The 25,537-nt window shown below is 41.5% G+C and overlaps 1 protein-coding gene across 2 annotated transcripts in view; it reads left to right on the top strand.

Annotated features, from left to right (window-relative positions):
- The window catches only part of trappc8 (trafficking protein particle complex subunit 8), a 151,875-nt gene that overhangs the window by 16,326 nt on the left and 110,012 nt on the right, over nt 1–25,537 (top strand). Inside the window, exon 3 of one of the 2 annotated variants that reach the window (XM_067977994.1) lies at nt 9,941–10,024. The exons of the other annotated variant lie outside the window; for it this stretch is intronic. Within the exon in view, the coding sequence (XP_067834095.1) occupies nt 9,941–10,024 (84 nt within the window). The remainder of the gene's footprint in view (nt 1–9,940; nt 10,025–25,537) is intronic. 2 annotated transcript variants of the gene reach the window in all.

Below are 25,537 nucleotides of genomic sequence, written 5' to 3'. Positions count from 1 at the left end.
GTTGCAATATACTTATAGCTAGAAAGCCTCTTGTTTTAAGTTAGACAACCCACCAACGTAGGGTTAATGTCCTCTGTTTTATGTTGCATGCTTACAGGATTGAACGAAGTAACTTTGGTCATACATGTTGCTCTCTACATTTCACCGTACTGTGGAATAAAGCAGTTTAGGATTCAAACTAAAGTTTACCTCATCTAGTGTTAACTTGGTCTGCCTTGAGAAATAGATGTGCAAAAGACACAAATATCCAGTCCAGAATGCAAAAAGTTGCTATTTGTACATCCCCGTGTTCTGCTATCATACGAGTAGATACAGGGTGGTGTGAGTCGATGCCTATAAAAGTAAGATTCTGAGACTGCTTATGGATGCAACTGGCATTACTGAATCCGAGATGGTATGTATGCAGACCCAAATTTGTGACACCGGCTCTGCCTGTGGATGATGCCACCTAGGGACAACGTATAGATGTGGAAGAGGAGGGCGACCAAGGATGGAACCTTGCAGATTCTGGCCGTGACTGAAACGGGAAGAGAAAACATATCCGGAGGCATGCTCGAATAGTTAGGTGTGGCACCACTCAAGGCAGTCCCAAGGCGCTGGACAGTGGCGAAAGGTGATGGAGGAGAATGGCGTGGTCATCCATATCAAATGCTTGAGTGGCCGGAGAAGGGCTACTGCCCCTTTTATTCCTTGGGCTAACATTCCATTCCTTGGGATAACATACCACATTCACAGCCAAATAGAATGATAGGTTACAGCCCGGTAGGGGTCCGTTCGGCCCATCGAGTGGGTGCCGGCTCTATGCAAGAGCAATCCAGCTAGTTCTACTTGCACGCCCTATCCCCATAATCCTGCAAATGTATTTACCCAGTTTCCTTTTGAAGGCCATGATTGAACCTGCCTTCACCACCCCCTTGGGCAGATCCTAACCACTCGCTGTTTTCTGTTTTTAAAAAAAAGTTTTTCCTCATGTCACCTTTTGGTTCTTTTGCCAATCATTATAAATCTTTCCCCTCTGGTTCTTGACCCTTCCGTCAGTAGGAACAGTTTCTCTCTATCCACTCTGTCCAGACCCTTCATGATTTTGAATACCTCTATCAAATCTCCTCACCACCATCTCTGTTCCAAGGAGAATAACCCCAGCTTCTCCAGTCTTTCCACGTAACTGAAGTCCCTCATCCCTGGAACCATTCTAATAAATCTCTTATGCACCCTTTCTAAGGTCGTTCCTAAAGTGCGATGCCAGAACTGAATATAATACTCCAGTTGTGGCTGAACCAGTATTCTATAAAGGATCATGATTTCCTTGCTTTTGTGCTCTATGCCTCTATTTATAAAGCCCAGGATCCCGTACGCTTTTTTAACTGCTTTCTCAACCTACCCTGCCACTTTCAATGATTTGTGTATGTGTACCCCCAGGACTCTGTTCCTTTACCCCTTTTAGAATTGTGCCCTTTAGTTTATATTGCCTCTCCTCATTCTTCCCACTGAAATGTATCACCTCGCATTTTTCTGTGTTAAATTTCATCTGTCACGTGTCTGCCCATGCCACCAGCCTGTCTATATCCTCCTTGAAGTCTATCGCTATCCTCCTCACTATTTACTACCCTTCCAAGTTTTGTGTCGTCTGCAGATTTGGGAATGATGCCTTGTGTACCCAAGTCATTAATATACATCAAGAAAAGCAGTGGTCCTAGTACCAACCCCTGGGGAGCACCACTGTACACCTCCCTCCAGTCTGAAAAACAACCGTTCACCACTACTCTGTTGTTGCTTAGCCAATTCTGTATCCAGGCTGCTACTGCCCCTTTTATTCCTTGGGCTTCAATCTTGACAAGCCTATTATGCAGCAATTTAACAAACGCCTTTTTGAAAGTCCCAATACACCGCATCAACTGCATTACCCTCATCTACCCTCTGTTGCCTCATCAAAAAACTCTCAAATTGGTTAATCATGATTTGCCTTAACCAATCCATACCGGCTTTCCCTAATCAAACCACACTTGTCCAAGTGACTGGTAATTCTATCCTGGATTATTGTTTCTAAAAGTTTCCCCACCACCGAGGTTGAGCTGACTGGCTTGTAGTTGTTCGATTTATCCTTACTCCCTTTTTTTGAACAAGGGTGTAATATTTGCAATTCTCCAGTTCTCTGGCACTACCCCTGTATCTATGGATTGGAAGATTATGGCCAGTACCTCTGCAATTTCTACCCTTATTTCCCTAGGATGCATCCTATCTGGATGGGGTGACTTGACTACAGCTATCCTTTCTAATACCTCTATCAATTTTTAGCCCATCCAGTATATCACTTGCATCTTCCTTTACTGTGACTCTGGCAGCATCTTCTTCCTTGGTAAAGACCGATGCAAAGTACTCATTTAGCACCTCGGCCATGCCCTCTACCTGCATGAGTAGATCTTTTGGTCCCTAATTGGCCCCATCCCTCCTACCTAATTACATGCCTGTGGAAGACTTATGGATTCCTTTTATGTTGGCTGCCAGTCTAGTCTCATACACTCTTTGCCCCTCTGATTTCCTTTTTCACTGCCCCCTCTGAACTTTCTATATTCAGTCTGGTTCTCACTTGCATTATCAACCTGACATCTGTCATGCCCCTTTTTCCTTTTTCATCTTGCTCTCCATCTCTTTTGTCATCCAGGGAGTTCTGGCTTTAGTTGCCCTACCTTTCTCCCTCGGGAATGTGCCTAGACTGTACCCAAACTATCTTCTTTTTAAAGGCCATCCGTTGTTCAATTACAGTTTTGCCTGCCAGTCTTTGATTCCAATTTACCCGAGCCAAATCTGTTCTCATCCCATTGAAATTGGCCCTCCTCCAATTGACTATTTTTACTTGAGTGGTCCATGTCCTTTTCCATAGCTATTCCAAACTTCATGATACCATGGTTGCTGTTCCCTAAATGTCCCCCCACTGACACTTGTTCCATTTGGCTCGCCTCATTCCCCAAAACCAAATCCAGCAATGCTTCCTTCCTTGGGCTAGAAATGTACTGGTCAAGAAGTCTGTACCCTCCTGAACACTCGTCAAAAATTCCTCCTCCTCTTTGCCCCTACTATCCCAGTCTATATTAGGATAGTTGAAGTCCCCATGTTACCACTACTGTATAGCTTTTGCACCTCTGTAATTTCCCTGCAAATTTGCTCCTCGATATCCTTCCCACTAGTTGGTGGCCTATAGAATGCACCCAGTAGTGTAATGGCACCTCTATTGTTCCTTAACTCTAACCAAATAGATTCTGTCCTTGACCCCCTCCAGGACATCTTTCTCTCCAGCACTGCCATTTCTTTCCTTCCCGATCTTTCATGAGCATCTTGTATCCAGGAATATTTAGTGCCCAATCTTGCCCTTTTTTTTGAGCCAGGTCTCTGTTATCGCCATGACGACATATTCACGTGGCTATTTGAACCTGCAGCTCACCAACCTTGTTCACCACACTTCATGCGTTTACACACACGCACCATCAACCTATCTTGGACTTTGTATTATCTTAGTCTGATCCCACTTAATACCGTACTATTTCTTACTCTAGTGCTATCTTTCCTAATCCTTTATGCACCTTGTTTCTCCTTTCCAATGCTACATCCTGGTGCCCACCCCCCTGCCAAATTAGTTTAAACCCCACCCCCCACAGCACTAGCGAACCTCGCCGCGAGAAATAGGATGTGATTTATTACTTTGATCAGGGCCATCTCAGGATTGCTGAAGAAAATCACATGGCCATCATTTGGGATAGACCATGAGATAGGAGTCGGCTATTCAAAGAGATCATGGCTGATCTGATTTTTACCTCAACTCCACTTTCCCCCCTTTTCCCCATATCCTTTGACTCCCTTGCTGATTAAAAATTTGTCGAACTCAGCCTTGAATGTATTCAATGACTCAGCCTCCACAGCTTTTTGGAGTAAAGAATTCCAAAGATTCACTAGCCTCTGGGAGAAGAAATTCCTCCTCATTTCCGTCTAAAATGGGTGACCCCTTATTCTGAGACTATGCTTCCTAGTTTTAGATTCCCCCATGAGGTGTAACATCCTCTCAGCATCTACCCTATCGAGTCCCCTCAGAATCTTGTATGTTTCAATAAGATCTCCTCTCATTCTTCTAAACTCCAATGAGTATAGACCCAACCCTGTTCAATCTTTCCTCATAAGACAACCCTTCAATACCTGGAATCAACCTAGTGAACCTTCTCTGAACTGCCTCCAATGCAAGTATGTCCTTCCTAAATAAGGGCACTAGAACTGTACGCAGTACTCCAGGTGTGGTCTCACCAGCACCCTGTACAGTTGTAGCATGACCTCCCTGCTTTTATACTCCATTCCCCTAGAAATAAAGGTCAATATTCTGTTTGCCTTCCGGATTACTTGCTGCTCCTGCATGTTGACTTGTGTTTCATGTACGAGGACACCCAGATCCCTCTGTACTGCAGCATTTTGTAGTATTTCGCCATTCAAATAATATATTGCTTTTAATTTTTCCTCCCAAAGTGGATGACTTCACATTTTCCCACATTATATTCCATCTGCCAAATTTTTGCCCATTCACTTAACCTGTCAATATCCCTTTGCAGACACTGTGTCCTCATCGCAACTTGCTTTTCCACCTATGTTTGTATCATCAGCAAATTTGGCCACAAGACACTCTTTCTTCATCCAAGTCATTGATATATATTGTAAATAGTTAAGGCCCCAGCACTGAGCCCTGCGGCACCCCACTAGTTACAGATTGCCATTTTGAAAACGACCCTTTTATCCCGACTTTGTTTTCTGTTAGTTAGCTAATCCTCTATCCATGCCAGTATATTACCCCGAAACACCATGAGCTGTTATCTTGTGCAATAATCTTTTATATGGCACCTTATTGAATGCCTTTTGGAAATCCAAATATACTGCATCCATTGGTTCCCCTTTATCCACCTTGCCCGTCAGACACTATTTCCCCTTCATAAAACCATGTTGACTCTCTTTGATTGTATTATGAGTCTCCAAATGTCCAGCTATGACTTCCTTAATAATGGATTCTAGCATTTTTCCAATGACAGATGTTAGGCTAACTGGTCTATAGTTACCTGCTTTCTGTCTCCCTCCTTTCTTGAATAGGGGCGTTACGTTTGCGGTTTACCAATCCGCTGGGACCTTTCCAGAATCTAGTGAATTCCGGAAGATTACAACCAACGCATCCACTATCTCTGTAGCCACTTCCTTTAAGACCCTCGGATGCAAGCCATCAGGTCCAGGGGACTTGTCAGCCTTTGGACCCATTAGTTTACCTAGTACTTTTTCTCTAGTGATTGTTTTTAGTTCCTCCCTCCCCTTTGCCCCTTGATTTTCTACTATTATTGGTGTCTTCTACTGTGAAGACGGATACAAAATATCTGTTCAATTCCTCTGCCATTTCCTTGTTTTCCATTATTATTTCCCCAGTCTCATACTTGTAGAAGCTTTTACTGTCAGTTTTTATATTTCTTGCTAGTTTACTCTCATTTATTTTCTCCATCTTTAAAAACCAGCAAAGGATGACTAAAAGAATTTTTCCCAATCTTCGGGCTTACCAGTAATCTTTGTCATGTATGCTTTTTCTTTTAACCTGATACCATCTTTTCCTTCCTTAGTTAGCCAATGTTGTTTCACCCTTTGTGGAGTCTAGATGAGATGTCTGTACATGATTAGTTGTAGTATGGATGAAAAACATATAACTGTATTAAGTTCAAATGAGGACAGCACTGCATCTTTTGATTTTTTTTGAAAAAACAACACCTGGTCCCTTTCCTATGGCACCTTCCCGTTCGAGCACAGGAGATACAACACCTGCCCCTTCACCACCTCCCTTCCCACCGTCTAGGGCCCCAAACGCTCCTTGCAGGTGAATGTGATTTACTTGTACTTTAAATTTATTGTACTGTATTCACTGCTCACAATGCGATTTCCTCTACATTGAGGCGACCAAACTCAGATTGGGTGGTGGCATTGCTGAACGCTTTTGCTCATTCCACAAGCGTGACCCTGATCTGGTTGTTTGCCCTTTTTAATTTTCTGTCCCACTCCCACTCTGACCTCCCTGTCCTCCGCCTCCAATGCTGTTCCAATGAAGCTGAAGGAACAGCACCTCTTTTGATTAAAACATGGCTTAATCCCAGTCAGTGGGAGCCCCAAAATTCATTCTGGCTGCTTGGGTGAAGTAACAAAGAGCTGCCAACGGAACAGGAATAGAGGAGAAAAAAAACATGGGCACTGTTAAAGTCAGTGGAACAGAGATTATGAAAAAGCTCCTTCAAATGAAGTCATGCTGGTCGAACATCGTGATTACGTCCACGGAATTTGACCAGGAAATTGCTGGGACTCCTTGACCTAAAAGGTGTCTAATACGGCTTTCCCAAATGACAGCAGTGGAAAATTTCACCTGGACAAACATGCCATAATTTGATTTGCCTTGAGGCTTCATTCATTGTCTTTATGGCGTGCCATTTAACTGACTGCTTGCATCATAAATAAACATAGAAAACAATGGAAATACTCAACAGGTCGGGCAGCAGCTGTGGCAAGAAACAGTTAATGTTTCAGATCGATGATCTTTCATCAGAACTGCGTCTTAAAGTTTCTACGATTTGGGATTTCGTGGACAGAAACCTACGTCTTAAACTTTCACATGGTAACCCATTCACAACAAAAAATTAACAATTAACCCAAAATTATGGTAAGCTGCTTATTGGAGAATATGTGAAATACCCACACGTACTCTTCTCATTTCAGAAGTTGCAAAATAGCACACTCTGACCAGTGATTACATACTAGCCTACTTGATCATATTGATCTGCAGTGGGTAAATACTTTGTTCTAACCATTACAGTTCTCTTCTAAAGGAGAATGTTCTCAGCAGAAAATGCTTTATTTGGCATTCCAGCCTATGGTGTGCTTTCGTGGTGTCAGGAAAATCTTTAAAGTACATGCACTGAAATTTCTTGTCTAACTGGGTTCTTCAGTTCAAGTTTTACACCGTTTAACCTGTGGTAGTTCAACTTTTACATGTGTTGCAAATGATGCCTGTGAAGATTGCCTATTGTCACCTCTGATTCAGTGGAACTGAAGGCAGTCATTTGAAAGTGCCATATATTGGATATAGGGAAGTGATGTGGTTTCAGTCAGGATAGATGTTGTCTGACTTAACCAGTACAGTCTCCATGTATAGCGGGCAGTTTGTGTGAACGCGATGTGCCAGCAGGCACATGATGGTCGGTATAATGTGGCCGAGTTGTCCCAGGTTACTATACCAGGACCTCGTATAGTTCCGAGAGAAACCCCTTTCCACAAAAGAAGTAGCAATATAATAGATTTGCGAAAAAAGTTATGCAAACCCCAATGAACATAAGAAATGGGAGCAGGAGTAGGCCACATGGACCTTCGCACCTGCTGCGCCATTCAATCAGATCATGGTTGATCTTCGACCTCAACTCCATTTTCTTTTCTGATCCCCATATCCCTTGATTCCCCTAGAGTCTGAAAATCTGTCTTCTCAGCCTTGAATGTATTAAGCGACTGAGCATCTGCAGCCCTCTGGGATAGAGAATTCCAAAGATTCACAACCCTATGAGTGAAGAAATTCCTCCTCATCTCAGTCTTAAATCGTCGACCCCTTATCCTGTGACTCTTACCCCCCCCCCCCCTCCCCCCAGTGCTGGACTCTCCAACCATGGGAAACAGTCTTTCAGCAACTACCTTGTCGAGCCCCCTCAATGTTATGTTTCAATGAGATCACCTCTCATTCTTACAAACTCCAGAGAGTATAGACTATTCTACACAACCTCTTCTCATGGAACAACCCTCTCATCCCTGGAATTAATCTAGTGAGCCTTCATTGCACCGCCTCTAAGGCAAGTGTATCCTTCCTTAGATTAGGAGACCAAAACTGTACACAGGTGCGGTCTCGTCAAAGCCTGTTCAATGTAGTAAGACTTTCTTACTCTTACTCCAACCCCCTTGCAATAAAGGCCAACATGCCATTTGCTTTCCGAATTGCTTGCTGTACCTGCATGCTAACTTTGTGTTCCTTGTACAAGGACACCCAAGTCTCTCTCAACACCAACATTTAATAGTTTCTCTCCATTTAAAAAATATTCTGTTTTTCTATTCTTCCTACCAAAGTGAATAACCTCACATTTCCCCACATTATACTCCATCTGCCACCTTCTTGCCCATTCACTTACCTGTCTTTATCCCTTTGCAGACTCGTGTCCTCCTCACAGCTTACTTTTCCACCTAGCTTTGTATCCTCTGCAAACTTGGATATATTACACCAGGTCCCTTCATCTAAGTCATTAATATAGATTGCAAATAGCTGAGGCCCAAGCACCGATCCTTGCGGCACCCCACTAGTTACAGCTTGCTAACCTGAGACCCGTTTATCCTTACTCTCTGCTTTGTGTCTGTTATCCAGTCCTTTGTCCATGCTAATATGTTAACCCCTAACCCCATGAGCCCTTATCTTGTGTGGCACCTTATCAAATGCCTTTTAAAAATCCAAATATACAAAATCCATTGGTTCCCCTTTATCTACCCTGCTAGTTACATCCTCAAAAAACTCTAATAAATTTGTCAAACACTTTCCCTTTCATAAAACCATGTTGACTGCCTAACCATATTTTCTAAGGGCCCTGTTACCACTTAATATAATGGATTCCAGCATTTTCCAGATGACTGATGTCAGGCTAACTGGCCTGTAGTTCCCTGTTTTTTCTCTCTCCTTTCTTGACTAGCATGGTCACATTTGCTACCTTTCAATCTGCTAGGACCATTCTAGAATCTAGGGAATTTTGGAAGATCATAACTAATGCATCCACTATCTCTGCAGCCACCTCTTTTAGAACTCCAGGATGTAGGCCATCAGGTCCAGGGGATTTATCGGCTTTTAGTTCCATTAGTTTCTCAAGTACTTTTTTTCTACTGATATTAATTATATTAAGTTACTCATTCGCATTTAGACCTTTGGTTTCCTGCTATTTCTGCTATGTTTTTTGTGTCTTCTACTGTGAAGACAGATACAAAATATTTGTTCAACGCATCTGCCACTTCCTGATTCCCCATTATAATTTCTCCAGTCTCAGCCTCGAAGGGACCAACGTTTACTTTTGCTGCTACTCTTTTTACGTACTTGTAGAAGCTCTTAGAATCCGTTTTTATGTTTCTTGCTAATTTGCTTTCATATTCTATTTTCTCTCAATTTTTTGGTCGTCCTTTGGTTTCTAAAACTCCCCCAAGCCAGCAGTGTTAAGTTAAATAAAAGCAGAAAATGCTGGAGAAGCTCAGCAAGTGAGGCAGCATCTGTGGAGAAAGTATTAACGTTTCAGGTCGATGACCCTTCGTCAGAACCGGATTAAGTTAAATGGGCATTTGAGTCTGTTTTTGAAAGAACGACAAATGTGAACTTGAAGACAACGTTTGCCACGAGGGGCGCCTGTTTCTACCAAAATGCACCGTGGAACATTGTTAATTCTTTAAAGAAACAGCTATCTCTCCTTAAGCGGTCAGTAGTACTTGCAATTTTCGCACCAGGAGTAACATTTAAAAGCATGCTTTGACTTCTCCATTTGTGTGGTTTAAACATGAACAGCTGCTTGAACTGCCTGAAATAGCCGGCAAGCTTAATACCAGTTTAAGCTGCGCCTTTGTAATTGACGCCTATAGCAAATGGTCAGTGGCATTTTCCCGATATAGGCGGCTGCCCAAGATAAGAGGGGACAGTGTGTGTTGTGGGGACTGTGTTTTGTGAGTAAATGAACTTGGGAGTGGAAAATACTTTTACAAGTCTTTTTTTAAAGCACTATATTGTTTTAGAAAGCCCATTTTTCTTTTGGGCATTTCTATACATGAAACAAGAAATTTTTAACTCAGTGATGGGTCATTAATATCATGTTCTGTTTTCCATCAGATCGCTCAGTTAAAGCTAGTGTTCCATGGTACAATAATTGGAAAGACACTTTGACGCAGCTGAGTTCGTCCAAGTTCCATGCAGGTATTTTCTTAAGTTGGTGTGGGCTTAGCAGTTACTTCATTTCTCCCTTGCCCAGTTTTTATTTTTGAACTATCTCGCTCGTTATGGTTGTCTGAATTTCTCAATCTTCAGTATTATCAATGATTTTTTTGGTCTTTATCTGTTTGTGTTCTCATGGTATTGGCTGCAAAGGGCAGAGCAGTTAGGGATAGAAAAAGAGACCATCTCCAGGCAAACAATATTTTTGAGTGAATATTTGGACAAGTCCAATTCAGTAATTGATTTCAGTTTGTATCTGGTTTAGCTATTCCTATTATTTAAAGCTGCAGTAATGTAATTTTGAAATGTCCTTTTTAAAAGCTAAGTTTTAATGCAGTGCGCCATAACTTAAAATCAGAAACGGATCCTTGTCAGAGCAGACTTCTGGTTTTTTTTCTACATTTGTTTGTTCCTCTGGTTCTTGTGCTGCATCCTTCCAGATGTGTGTGCACTAGTTTTTTTTTATATAACCTATCTGACTGTGCTGACTTGTGTTTTCCTTGTTAACATCTTAGCCCATTATGTCTAAGATTAGCTTGTTCAAGGTTTTTTTAAAAAAAAATTTTAAAATAGGCTCCCACTTATGTTTAAACAGGGACTACTCAATTTTATTTAGAGATTAACTGCTTTAATGCAAAACGTAATTGTAGAAAAAAAATGAATATTTTGATTTTTAAAAATTAGCCCATTGAAAGCTAGAAGGGACTGGTGAAGTTAGATGTAATCTGAGCTGCATCTGAACAAATTAATCTATCGTATTTGTTGTTAATGGTCCCTGGAGTGGTATACCCGATACTGATGTAAAGTTCAAGTTTGTTCTTTTGCGACAAATATGGATAGTGGCTCATATATAGAAAGAAAGAACTTGTATTTATATAGCACCTTTCATGACCTCAGGATGCCCCAAAGCACTTCATAACGAATGAAGTGTTTTTGAAGAGTAGTCACTATTGTAATTTGTTTTCAAATCCCTCCGTGGCCTCGCCCCTTCCTATCCCTGTAATCTCCTACAGCCCTCGGATCTCTGCGCTTCTCCAATTCTGGCCGTTGGCGGCCGTGCCTTCAGCTATCTAGGCCCCAAGCTCTGGAATTACCTCTCTACCGCTCCTCCTTGAAGACATTCCTTAAAACCGACCTCTTTGACTAAGCTTTTGGTCACCTGTCCTAATATCTCCTTATGTGGCTTGGTGTCAGATTTTGTTTGCTCCTGTGAAACGTCTTGGGAAGTTTCACTACGTTAAAGGCACAATGAATGCACGTTGTTGTAATGTCGGAAATGTGGCAGTGGATTTGTTCACAAGATCCTACAAACAGCAATGAAATAATGACCAGTTAATCTATTTTAGTTGGTTGAGGGATAAATATTGGCCAGAACACTGGAGCACCCCCTACTGTTCAAAATAGTGCTGTGGGATCTTTTTATTTCCACCTGAGGGGGCAGACGGGACCTCGGTTTAACGTCTAATCTGAAAGACGGCACCTCCGATAGTGCAGCACTTCAGTACTGCACTGGAGTGTCAGACTAGATTATGTGCATTGTCAAAACAGCTCCTGAACTGGATATGCAGCATATTAAATGGAATGTTGTTCCTGGCGAGTGAGATGTCTGAGAGATATGCATTTCTAACCCTAAAGCTCTATGCTTCAAACTGTGTAAACCAACAGGCTTCAGTGTGGTTAGTTCTGTATTCTGTTGTAGTAAACTGCGGATTGATTCTTGGATGTTTCCTTTGATTTGAAAAGCACTTTGGGGAGGCTTGTATGCTTAATTACTGGGATGGAATTACACATTGTACAATTTTTTAATAACATTTGTGCATTTAATATGACTGTACTCAAATCAATGTAGAATTTGAATGCTACAGCTCCAGTGTAACACATGTCCTGATACAATGTTGAAAAATATTGAACTTCTAGACCCACAAATTACTCACCTGTGGACGCCGTATTGCCACGGTGTCCTCTCCAACCGCCGGCGAATCGATGGCGTAAGTTTGCAAATGGACACATGCGCATCAAAACCAGGAAGTCTCAAACTTGCTCCCATTGGTTTGTCGTCGGTTTGACAGTTCCGAATTAAAGGGCCACCTATGCTGAAATCAGTAGTAATCATTAAACATTCGTAAACTTACCAATCTGTCCAGCTGTAACGAAGATATTTACGCCAACGAAAGGTACGCTGGAAAATACCAGCCCTACACTTTTTTGGAAGCGCGATGACTGTTAATGACAGTGAATCAACAAAAAATTAAATTTTAAAATGTGGAATGTCAAATTACTCTTGATTAAAAAAAATTTACTTCAAGTTTAATTAGATTAAATCATGTCTGTGGCTTTTTATAATGGTTTTTATTTACACGAACATGCTCACCAAATGAGTTTTACTTGCCTGCTTGTGGGCGGGGCTTCCATTCTCAGCCATTTCCCATGCGCATCAGCCCATGCTATTCAGAGGCTGAGCTGATGCGATTTCTTTCAAATGTTTTAAATCAAGTGATTCTATGCCTTGGTAAGTTAATTCGTTCATTTCATTTATAGGGGCTGCTGCGGATTTTGCCATGCCGACGTGAGCAATTTCCGGCCCGTAGTATTTGTGCTTCCAAGTATAGGGTGGAGTATTCAGATTTTAAATTCAAAGTATATCACGCAACTTGTGTCATTTGTATGTCTTGTTTCTTTGCGTTTTAATCCTTCAGTTTTTGGCTTTCTTTTGGATTCACATGTCCAATTCGTGACTTCCAGGAGAAAAACACAGTTGAATCAAGGCTTTGGGACAACTCCCACTTGTTGGAAAGTTTTTGTGTTCTAGCAATCTGATATGCTTGTTTATTTTTAAAGTTTGTTATTGCATGTTAAATGGGAAGAGAAGTAGAAGTCCTTGTATGACGCATTGTGGAGAACACCAGCTCCTCTGCTAAATAATATTTTTATCCATGCTGGTAGTTAGATTGTGCAGAGCAGAGAAAGTTGACATTTTATTAATCCTGTGAGTTTGTTCTCTGGGAATTTTTATTCCTATAGGTTACAGCACCCTTGGGACATAGCAATAAAATGCATTTTTTAACAGTCATTTATTTTTCAAATATCTATCTTTTCTTCTCTCCCTCTCTTTCTCTCCCCCCCCCCCCCCCCACCTGCAAAAAAAAAAGTATTGACATTGGGAGCTACTTTCCAAAATTTCAATAAAAAAAAACTGCCTCAGTTTCACTGATACACAATGATCATTGGAACTTTCTAAATCAATAAGACGAATGGGCTGGTCACATTAAATTCTTCCTTTCATGGTCAGCATGCTGACACGGGGTACTGAGCTGTAATGTGTCATGGACTAGCAGGATGCAAGTTCATTCCCATACTTCCCGTGTGATTGAGTTACAAATCTCAGTTGTTAGTTATTTGAGGGAGAGTAGCTGCTTGGTCATCAGACATTTATGCAGTGTCTTTCTCCTCTCGCTTACTCGCTCTTTTACACCCACCCAAAAAATGGATGTTTCTCATGCTGTATTACAGAGCAGTATTGGAAGAGATCTGAGAGCATATCGCCTAATATTCAGCTGGGGTGTGGCATATGTTGGGATTGGAAGTTGTGGAGGAAGGGAGTGATAAGTTATTCCTTCCCCATATTCTTCTGAATTCCAATCTGTATTTGGAGTGAAATGTGCCTGGATCATAATCATAGTCATAGGTTACAGCACGGAAGGAGGCCATTTGGCCCATCGAGTCTGTGCTAGCTCTATGCAAGGAGCAATCCAGCTAGTCCCACTCTCCTGCCCTATCCCACATAGCCCTGCAAATTATTTCCTTTCAAGTTCCTTTTTGAAGGCCATGACTGAATCTGCCTCCACCACCCCCCTGGCAGTGCATTCCAGATCCGAACCACTTGCTGTGTTTTTAAAAGAAAAGGTTTTTCCTCATGTCACCTTTTTTGTTTCTTTTGCCAATCACCTTAAATCGATGTCTTCTGGTTCTTGACCCTTCTGCCAATGGGAACAGTTTCTCTCTATCTACTCTGTCTAGACCCTTCATGATTTTAAAAACCTCTATCAAATCTCTCTTCAACCTTCTCTGTTCCAAGGAGAACAACCCCAGCTTCTCCAGTCTATCCACATAACTGAAGTCCCTTATCCCTGGAATCATTCTGGTAAATCTCTTCTGCACCCTCTCTAAGGCCTTCACATCTTTATTGAAGTGCGGTGCCCAGAATTGGACACAATACTCCAGTTGTGGTCGAACCATTGTTCTATAAAGGTTCATCGTGACTTCCTTGCCTCTATTTATTTATAAAGCTCAGTGTCCTGTATACTTTTATAATCGCTTTCTGAACCTGCCCTGCCGCCTTCAACGATTTGTGCACATATACCCCCAGATCTCTGTTCCTGCACCCCTTTGAGTTGTGCCCTCTAGCTTATATTACCTCGCCTCTTTCTTCCTACTGAAATATATGACCTCGCATTTTTCTGCGTTAAATTTCATCTGCCACGTGTCCGCCCATTTCACCAGCCTGTCTATATCCTCTTGAAGTCTATCACTCGCCTACTGACTGTTCACTACACTTCCAAATTTTGTATCGTCTGCAAATTTGGAAATTGTGCCCTGAACAAAGCAAGGACTTGGGTGTACAATAATGGTGATTGTCGCACTTGGTCTTGTTGTTTTCACCTTCAGGTGCAATTGTAGTGGTTATTTTTGGATTCCAGCAGCTTGATCCCAACAGTACTGTTTGTGTTTGCAATCTGTTCTGTAATTGTTATCTAATCTGCAGCATTCTCTTCTGTCTGACATTCTCACTCTGCTTTGCATGATTCATTGCACAAGTGCAGCTAATTTTAAAAATTGTAAGAGAACTCTAGATAATTTGGTTTCACTTTGCTGTTTATCTTTCTGCCGCTGAAATTGTCCTGTTCATTTTGCAGTGATAAGTATTGGCATTGTTGGGTTGTTTCCAATAATGTTTTATTTTGAAGTATTTAAATAGCAGTTGGCATTATTGTCCTAGAATCTGATATTTCTAAACATTTAAATATCTATCTTTCATCCAGTCTTAGTCATTGATCTTGCACTGGTTTTTAATATTTCAGGTAGTCATAGTGATACAACACAGAAGGAGGCTGTTCAGCTCATCGTGAAAGAGTTGTTCAACTAGTCACACTCCCCTGCACTTTCCCCATAGCCCTGTAATTTTTTTCCCCTTGAAGTATTTAACCAATTAGCTTTTGAAAGTTAATGAATTTGCATCCACCACCCTTTCAGGCAGTGCATTCCAGATCACATGTTGCTGTGTAAAGAAAAAAAAAATTCCTCATCGCCTCTGGTTCTTTTGCCAATCACCTTAAATCTGTGTCCACTGTTTACTGACCCTTCTGCCACTGGAAACAGTTTCTCCTTATTTACTCATCAAAACTGTTAATGATTTTGAACACATATCAAATCTCTCCTTTGCTCCAAGGGGAGCAACTCCAGCTTCTCCAGTCTCTCCACATAACTCTGGTCTCTCATCCCTGGTACCATTGTAATGGATCTGTTCTGCACCCTCTCTAAGGCTTTGACATCCTTCCTAAAGTGTGATGCCCAGAATTGAACACACGATACCAGCTGAGGCCTAACCAGTGTTTTATAAAGGTTCAGCATAACTTCCTTGCTTTTGTACTCTACGCCTCTATTAATAAAGCACAAGATCCCATATGGTTTTTTAACTGCCTCCTCATACATTTGCTGCTGGAGATGAATTTGAGACTTGGGTTTTTAAAAAGAATTTTGTATAAAACGCTGTACTATGTAAACGCTACATATTCTGCATTTTATATGACCATTTTTTTCCCGATACTATAATACTTTCAATCAGTTGGCTTGCATTCATAAATGAGTATAATTGCAGTTTTCACATAATAGGACCTGTCAGAGTTCTCTTGCACATTGAAATGCACAAAACGTAAAAGTATTGATTTCTCTGGGAATTTGTTTCTTTTTAGCCTTTTGTGTTCTGAAGTTGAAAATAATTTATACTGAAGCAAGCAGACAAGTTGTAACTTTTGATCTCTGCAGTGACTATGTACACTTCAGGGACCGGTTAAAGGTCAAAAAGTCTAGAAGTACATTTTTATTTACAGTACTATCTTTTTTACAAAAATTGTTAAGTTTCAAATATCGATTTTCCTGCTACCACAGTGGAATCCCCCCTCCCACGTTAGGTTGCTATGGGGAGATCAATTTCAGGAGCGCTATTAACATCATTAGAGTGGGGGAGGGGACACAACGTCAAGCCAGTTTGAGGCACCTGACTTTGTGGGTGAAATGCTACAGTGATCTGGTTTAAATGGCTCCAGGGTGTAGTCATTCCTGCTATTTAGTTATCTACAGTGGAGCTGCTCTGTGATAGTGTGGGGGTGGGAATTATCTTTAATGTTACTGGGGTGGTCAAGCTACCGGGGTGGTCAAGCTCTGTCTCTGTGCTGGCAGGTATTTAGACTTTAAGGTCAGAATTATTGGTAAGATTTTTTTTAATATAGATAGTGGAGTACTTAAGTAGAAGTACTCCTCTGTTTCTAATCTCCCCTCTCCCCGCCGCCCCCCCCCCCCCCCCCCCCACCGAAGCCGTGAATGAAGACGATGCTATCTTCCAAGCCAAGCTGATCGGTTCTGGTCTGCCTTGCAAGGAGAGATAGCATGTACATTACCTTTTAACCCACAGTGCTTGATTCAGTTTAATGTTTATAGTTTTGAGACTTGAGCCCTGATATAAGTTCAGTTCAATAATGCGCTTTGCTTGTAAACTTACTGTGCTATAGAATGTATGGACATACAACAACATGACAGGATGGGAATGGGTAGATAGAGACCAATACAGGGTTTTCAGTAGTTGGGTCAAGAACATGGGGCCATAGATGCAACAAAAACTTAGATTTATATAGCGCCTTTAACATAGTAAAACGTCCCAAGGTGCTTCACATTAGCATTATCAAACAAAATTTGACACCGAGCCACATAAGGAGAAATTAGGACAGATAAGCTTTGTTTAAGAGGTAAGTTTTAAGGAGCCTGTTAAAGGAGGAGAGAGGGGAGCAGAAAGGCTTTGGGTGGGAATTCCAGAGCTTGGGTGGAGCGAAGAAAATCGGGGATGCGCAAGAGGAGGAATGCAGAGATCTCGGAGGGTTGTAGGGCTGGAGGAGGTTAAAGATATGGAGGGATTTGAAAACCAGAATGAGAATTATAAAATCTAGGCGTTGCCAGACCGGGAGCCAATGTAGTTCAGCCAGCCCAGGGGTGATGGGTGAACGGGACTTGGTGCGAGTTAGGATACAGGCAGCAGTGTTTTGGATGAGCTCAAGTCTGTGGAGGGTGGAAGATGGGTGGCCGGCCAGGAGAGCATTGGAATAGTCGAGTCTAGAGGTAACAAAGGCATGGATTAGGGTTTCAGCAGCAGATGGAGTGGATATGTGATCGCAAGCTCATCTTGGTCAAATAGGGTGCCGTGGTTGTGAACAATCTGGTTCAGCTTCAGACGGCGGTCGTGAAGAGGGATGGAGTTTGTGGTGGGGTCCAAAGACAATGGCTTCGATCTTCCCAGTATTTAGCTGGAGGAAATTTCTGCTCATCCAGTACTGGATGTTGGACCTATAGCATGACAAACCCTGGTTTCCATCCCAGGATTTTAAAGGAAGTAGGTGAGCACATTGCAGATGCCCTAACTATAATCTTTCAAAGTTCTCTAGGTTGGAAAATTGCACATGTCACTCTGCTTTTTAAGAAAGGAGAGAGAGGGAAACCAGGGAATTATAGACCAGTTAGCCTAACATCTGTTGTGGGGAAAATGCTGGAGTCTATAATGAAGGATAGGGTGACTGAACACCTCGAATTTTCAGTTAATCAGAGAGAGCCAGCATGGATTTGTGAAAGGTAGGTCGTGCCTGACAAACCTGATTGAATTTTTTGAAGAGGTGACTAAAGTAGTGGACAGGGGAATGTCAATGGATGTTACTTACATGGACTTCCAGAAGGCATTTGATAAGGTCCCACATAAGAGACTGTTAGCTAAGTTAGAAGCCCATGGAATCGAGGGAAAAGTACGGACTTGGTTAGGAAGCTGGCTGAGCGAAAGGTGAGAGAGTAGGGATAATGGGTAGGTACTCACATTGGCAGGATGTGACTAGTGGAGTCCCGCAGGGATCTGTCTTGGGGCCTCAATTATTCACAATATTTATTAACAACTTAGATGAAGGCATAGAAAGTCTCATATCTAAGTTTGCCGATGACTCAAAGATTGGTGGCATTGTAAGCAGTGTAGATGAAAACATAAAATTACAAAGTGATATTGATAGATTAGGTGAATGGGCAAAACTGTGGCAAATGGAATTCAATGTAGACAAATGTGAGGTCATCTACTTTGGATCAAAAAAGGATAGACCAGGGTACTTTCTAAATGGTAAAAAGTTAAAAACTGTGGCTGTCCAAAGGGACTTCGGGGTTCAGGTACATAGATCATTGAAGTGTCATGAACAGGTGCAGAAAATAATCAAGAAGGCTAATGGAATGCTGGCCTTTATATCTAGAGGACTAGAGTACAAGGGGGCAAAAGTTATGCTGCAGCTGTCCAAAACCCTGGTTAGACCGCACCTGGAGTACTGAGAGCAGTTCTGGGCACCGCATCTTCGGAAGGACATATTGGCCTTGGAGGGAATGCAGCGTAGGTTTACTAGAATGATACCTGGACTTCAAGGGTTAAGTTGCGAGGAGAGATTACACAAATTGGGGTTGTATTCTCTATCGAGTTTCGAAGATTAAGGGGTGATCTGATCGAAGTTTATAAGATATTAAGGGGAACAGATAGGGTGGATAGAGAGAAACTATTTCTTCTGGTTGGGGATTCTAGGAGTAGGGGGCACAGTCTAAAAATTAGAGCCAGACCATTCAGGAGTGAGATTAGGAAACATTTCTACGCATAAAGGGTGGTAGAAGTTTGGAACTCTCTTCAAACGGCAATTGATATTGGCTCAATTGCTAAATTTAAATGTGAGATAGATAGCTTTTTGGCAACCAAAGGGATATGGGCCAAAGGCAGGTATATGGAGTTAGATCACAGATCAGCCATGGTCTTATCAAATAGCGGAGCAGGCTCGAGGGGCTGAATGGCCTACTCCTGTTCCTAGACGGTGGAATGGCTGAGAGGTGGTGGTGACGTCGAACTGGACGTCGTCAGCGTACATGTGGAACCTGACTTGTTTTTGGATGTTGCTGAGGGGCAGTATGTAGATGAGAAATAGGAGTCCAAGGATAGATCCTTGGGGACTCGAGGTAATGGAGTGGGAAGAGAAGCCATTGCAGGTGATTATCTGACTACGACTGGATAGATAAGAATGGAACCATTTAAACAGTGCACTTCGCTTTTCCATCCATTGCACTTCCTTCAAACAGCACATTGCCATTTATGGCAAATACAAATTAGTTTACAAGATAAAAGGTTGATTTCAGAATTTGTTGTCTTTCACCTTTTGGACTTGTCTTTCAATCGAACCCAGCCTACTGCAGTAGTTCAGTTACAATGGGGGAAATCTGACTATCGGGAGAGGTGGTACTGAACCCGGATAGCAAAAACTGGATTAATGCCCAATTTATAACAGCCATTTAAAAAAGCATTTCAGTACATTCAAGGTTTTGCCTTCATGTTGATGAAACTTCTCTTTTTTTCAGTGTGGGACAAATGTAAAAGTTTTGTATAGTTTCATAATGGCTAGAAATAGGGAAGTATAAAGTAAAGTAGGCTATATAGTTTCTGTAATTCTAAATAATTTAATTGAAGTTATCTGATTCAAATTTCTAAATTCCGACTTTTCTGATATTTAGTTTGAAGTACTGGATAATTCCCAATTTTCTAGCACAGAAATCAACTTTGAATTAGCAGGACTAGAACATGTGATTGACCAATAGTGTTCACTCTCATCATCTGATGTATAATACTATGAACACTTATTGTGCAACAGTTTCTGTCGGAAACCAGTTCCCCTCGAGTATTGAGAAGGATACTGTGGAGGTATTGTGCAATGTTTAAATTGTGTTTACAACTCTTTAAAGGAGCAATATGCCAGTTAGATTGATGCAGAGGTTCCCAAACTGGGGGTTCGAGTTATCGGGGCTGAGAGGAGGAAAATTCCACTGATCTGTTCTCACTTTGCTGGATTTTACTTTGCCAGAAGTGTGCCAGAAATCCTCTTTACGTGCATAAACTGGATTTCTGGTGCACTTTTGGAAAAGTGAAGTCTGGTAAAGCAGGAGCAAATCTGAGGAATTTCCCCACCAGTGATTTAACTGGGTCAAGGAGGGGCTTTATTATTAAGTCTTGGCACGTAGGAACAGGAGTAGGCCATTCTGCCCCTTGTCTATTGTGCCAATCAATGAGATCATGGCTAATCTGTATACTAACTTCATCCACCCGCCTTGGCTCCATATCCCTTAATAGCTAGATTTTTGCCAGCCAAAGATATCAGATTTAAAATTATTAATTGAGCTGGCATCTACTGCTTTTTGAGGGAGTGTTCCACACTTCTAACACCCTTTGTGCAAAGAAATGTTTCCTAACTTCTCTCCTGAATGGCCTGGCTCTGATTTTAAGGTGATGTCCCCTTGTCCTAGACTCCCCCACCAATGGAAAAAGTTTCTCTATCTACCCTATCAATTCCTTTCAAAATCCCCAAAACTTCAATCAAATCACCCCTTAACCTTCCATATTCCAGGGAATACAAGCTTAATTTATGTAATCTCTCCCCATAATCTTAACCTTCAGAACCTTAACATTCTGGTGAATCTAAGCTGCATTCCTTCTAAGGCCAATATATCCTTTCTAAGGTGTGGTGCCCAGAACTCTCTTGTTTCCAGATGTGGCCTAACTAGGGCTTTGTGTAGCTGCAGCAAAACTTCCTCCCCATTATATTCTAGCCCTCTATAAAGGCTTCTCAACATTCTATTAGCCTTTTTGATTATTTTTTGTACCTGACTACTACATTTTAGTGATCTGTCTACATGGACCCTTAAATCTCTTTGGACCTTCACTGTTTCTAGCTCTTTACCATTTAAAAAAATACTCTGATCTATCCTTTTTGGTCCAAAATGGATGACTTCACACTTACCTGTGTTGAAGTTCATCTGCCACAGTTTTGCCCACTCACTTTATCAATGTCTTTGTAATTTTATGCTCTCATCTACACTACTTACTATGCCACCAATCTTTGTGTCATCAGCAAACTTGGATATCTGGTGCTCTCTTTTGTTCTGTCATTATAAACATTGAATAGTTGAGGCCCCAGCACAGATCCAGTAGAGATGCTGGTGGGGAGATGATCAAGAGTTTAGTCATGTGGCTGGTTACAAAAAAAAAATTTGAATTTACTGGGGAATTCTTCAGAATTCCCTTTAAAACATTCGCCTCGGTTAGAAGTTGAAGAAAACCACTAAGTATAAATTGTTAATATCGTGCGTTATGTAATTGACATGAGCGTGACATAGGGTGTTTTTGGAAGTTCGACCGCAGTGTGTTTTGTGCAGAAGGTCTCGCTTACGATAGCGTGAGACCAAGCAAACTGAAGTGTCACTTGGAAACCAAGCCTCCTGCCCTCAAAGATAAACCACGTGATATTTTCAAATGAAAGCTTTTTCAACTGAAAGGACAGGTGAAGATAATCCAGCGACATGTTACCCCTGCCAACCTGTGCTGTCTCGTACCAAATAGCAAGAAGTGGAAAATCTCTCACGATTGGTGAAAGTCTTGAATTGTCAGTCGTGATTGAAATGGCATCGATAGTATGTGGAAGGGAAGTTGCTGACCAGCTTTTAATCTTTTCCCACTACCTGACAACACAGTAGAAGCAGAATTGCTGATATGGCAGAGGATGTCCAGGAGCAGCTAGTTGAAAGTGAAGTGAAGCCCTTTTTTGTTGCACTACAAATTGACGAGAGTACAGTGCGACAACGCAGCACAAATAATGGTTTTCATTTGATGCATCAACTCCTGAGGTCAGGGAATGCTTTTTGCCATTCTGTCCCAGCAAGAACTACTGCTGAGGAGTTCAAAATTTTAGATCACCACATGACAGATAAAAATATTGAATGGAATCATCGTATCTATTTGTATGGGTGGGGCAAAAGCCACGACTCGCTGCAACAGTGGACTTACTATTTGGGTGAATGCTATGGTGCCACAGTTGTATACACACTGAGGTGCCAGCAGCAAAAACAATGTTGAAGAGCTGTCTGATATACTGGCTGGTGTCAAGGTTGTGAATCTCATGAAAGCTCGACTACTGCCTTTTCTCAGTGCTACGTGAAGAGACGGGATCATTGCACCAGAAACTTCTGAACAGAAGTTCGATGGCTATCTGGTAATGTTTTGGCAAGAATCTGTGAACTTAAAGGACTGATGTATGTTTCTGATCGACTCTGAATCATAACTTAACCATCACCTTCCTCGACTAGCACTTCCAGGTTTTACTGGACTATTTGGCTGACCTATTTAACAAACTCAATGAACTTAGTGCTTACCTTGCAAAGGAAGGTTAACATTTTCATTATTCACTAAAAAGTGAAGAGCTTTGCCAAAGAACATTTGCTATGGAGTAGCTATATGCTGCAAGGCAATGTAACAGTGTTCCAGACATTGTCTTCGGTGATTATGGACTGTGAAACGTCGCTCCCAGAAGTTTAAAAAATGTAATTCTGGAGTATTTGTCCGAAAATTCAGCGGAAGAGGCAAATGCATTTCAAGAATGTGCTTGAGTTTGAAATCCATTTTCAGAGGACTTTCTGGCAAAGGCCAAGTTTGCAGTGAGTCTAAAGAGAATTTGATTATTGCTGGTGACTGTTTTGAGAGATTAATTTTAATGTCATGCCTCGAGTTCTGGCTGTCAATTTGAAAAGAGTTCCCAAAGAGCTGTCAAAATACTTGTTCACTTTGTCTCAACGTATCTGTGTAAAGTTGGGTTTTTTTCCCACTTATTTACATCAAAAACAAGTTACAGAAGTTGCTTGAATGTAGAGACTGACTTACTGCAGAAGTGCTCCAAAATCAAACCAAGATTCCACAAATTATATGCTAGCAAACAGGCTCATCCTTTCTCAGAGACAAGGGTGAAGTCATCGCGTTCTATTTTATATTCAAGTTCATTCAGTAGTGTAGTAGTGGCACTGTGCCATTTATGTTGCTTTTTCTGTTTAGCAGTATGTATGTTTGTTGAGAAAATAAAATCCTCTTCTAAGCAAAAATGCTGTTTCTTGGAAAGAGAGCAGCATGCATAGGACGTGGATCTCCAAAGGGGAGGTGAGGGGCTCAGCAAAAAAAAAAGTTTGGGATCTCTGCATTGATAGGCATGTTTTTCCTGCAAGCTTAATACCTGTTTGCACTGATGCCAAACTTGCAGTGTAAATCCAGAGTAGAGGCCTCATCTGACTCTGGAGAGCAGCAGTTTGAGACTCTCTGGATGAGGGGAGTTTAACGTGACAGGGAGTATGAATTCACTGCAGTGTTAAACCTGGTTTGATAAGTGCTCAAAATCACCTGACCAAATGTTTAAAGACTGAGGGTTCTCCCTGTTAATTTTTTTTTAAACAGCTGTGAGAGGTGCTCTTGTCTGTGTTACCATGCATTTGCAGAGCGCTCTCCTGGACAGGAGAATTAGAGTTCCCGCAGTGTAAACGAAGGTTGTGCCTGGCAGGTTTCATACTGCAGCTAGCATTCCAATGTAGCTAGTGACTCTAAATACTAATGGTGAAAAATTTTAATTATAGCAGTTAAATTTCAAATTTGGATATGGAGCAAGACCTGGGGCTGTGTCAATTTGCAGTCAATATGTGGTACTGAAAGATGTGAGGTTTACTGATAATGCATTTGCTGCTCTCCCAATGCTGCACTTAATATCTGAACTATGCAGACTGGGTTTGATATTCTGTGGTGAGTTGGTTGATCCCAGCTACAGCAATGTCCTCTGAAAATCAACAGGGCTGTTGCACCTGTGATCCCTCTTCAATATACCCAACTTGTATGCACATGTCTGTGAACGTTGGGTAAAGACTGATTAGGTTCAGCTGTTCAGGCTCGAAGGGCCGAATGGCATACTGCTCCTATTTTCTATGTTTGTGATATTCCGTGGTTAAATAGCTTGCCAGCACTTGCTCATACATAAATAATGGACATTCGGTGACATGCCTGAGATTGCTACCTGTGGAACTGTACCTATACACTACAATTCTTGAACAATACTACTTTGTGTTACATTTGTGCTTTTTTTGCAGATGTTGGAATAAAGTAGTAGACAGAATATTAGAATTTATTTTGTGCAGATAAGATATTGCAGCATACAGTTTTCCGATTTTGTCTTAATGGGGACAACAGAGCATTGGAATACATCCATAGATGCAAAGTAGATTCATCTTATTAGATGGATTATTGAAGCTGCTGTAATTGGAGTGTAGGTTGATGAGCGCCAAGTAAGGTTTTATTGGCGGAGCAAATGAAAACCCATCTCTGAACCAAATAATGCTGCAAAGATACTTTCCTGAAAAACAGAACTGACCTTTGGATGAAAGTGTAAAAATATATTCAGCGCTGTTCAGTGACTTGTTGGGAGTTTTCACCCATTTCATAAACAATCAGATCTTTCTTTTTGAGGCCATATTGGCTGCTGCCCGTATCCTGACTCGCACCGAGTCCCATTCACTCATCACCCCTGTGCTTGCTGATCTACATTGGCTCCTAGTCCAACAACACCTCAAATTTAAAATTCTCATCCTCGTGTTCAAATCCCTCCATGGCCTCGCGCCCTCTCTATCTCTCTAACCACCTCCAGCCTGACAACCCTCCCAGAACATTCTGTTCACCCAATTCTGGCCTCTTGTGCATCCCCAATTTCCTTTGCCCTGCCGTTGGCGGCCGTGCATTCAGCTGTCTAGGCCCTAAGCTCTGGAATTCCCTCCCTAAACCTCTCCGCCTCACTCTCTTCCTTTTAAGACGCTCCTTAAAACCTACCTCTTTGACCAAGCTTTTGGTCACCTGTCTCCTTATGTGGCTTGGTATCAAATTTTGTCTGATGATGCTCCTGTGAAGCACTTTTATAACGTTAAAGGCGCTATATAAATGCACGTTGTCTGTTGCATTACAACAGTTCGAGCTCCTTTTGGATGGATTTAACTGAGAGGTCCAGTTTGATTTCTATTTAGTCAATGAATAACCCTTCTAGCCACAACTCCCATACCCCATGGGATTAAGGCTTAGTGATTATGATTACTTCTACATTTTATGAAGCATGAGTCAAAAATCTTATTTTCATGTGTGAAGTAGTTGACATTACTTTTTCTGTTTTTGTGAGAATTTGTTGTTGGTGACATCACACACTAAATAAAATTGTAAACTTCAACTAATTGTTCACATAAATTATACGTTAAGTCGTTCCCTGTTTTGTTGACATATTTAAAGTATTTCATCAGTACTATTTGTGTTTTATGATTTCTGTACTCTTT

The sequence above is a fragment of the Heptranchias perlo genome, chromosome 3 (assembly GCF_035084215.1).
Source record: "Heptranchias perlo isolate sHepPer1 chromosome 3, sHepPer1.hap1, whole genome shotgun sequence".
Taxonomy (NCBI): Eukaryota; Metazoa; Chordata; class Chondrichthyes; order Hexanchiformes; family Hexanchidae; genus Heptranchias; species Heptranchias perlo.
Note: the sequence above shows the minus strand (reverse complement) of the source record. Positions and strands in the feature narration are given on the sequence as shown.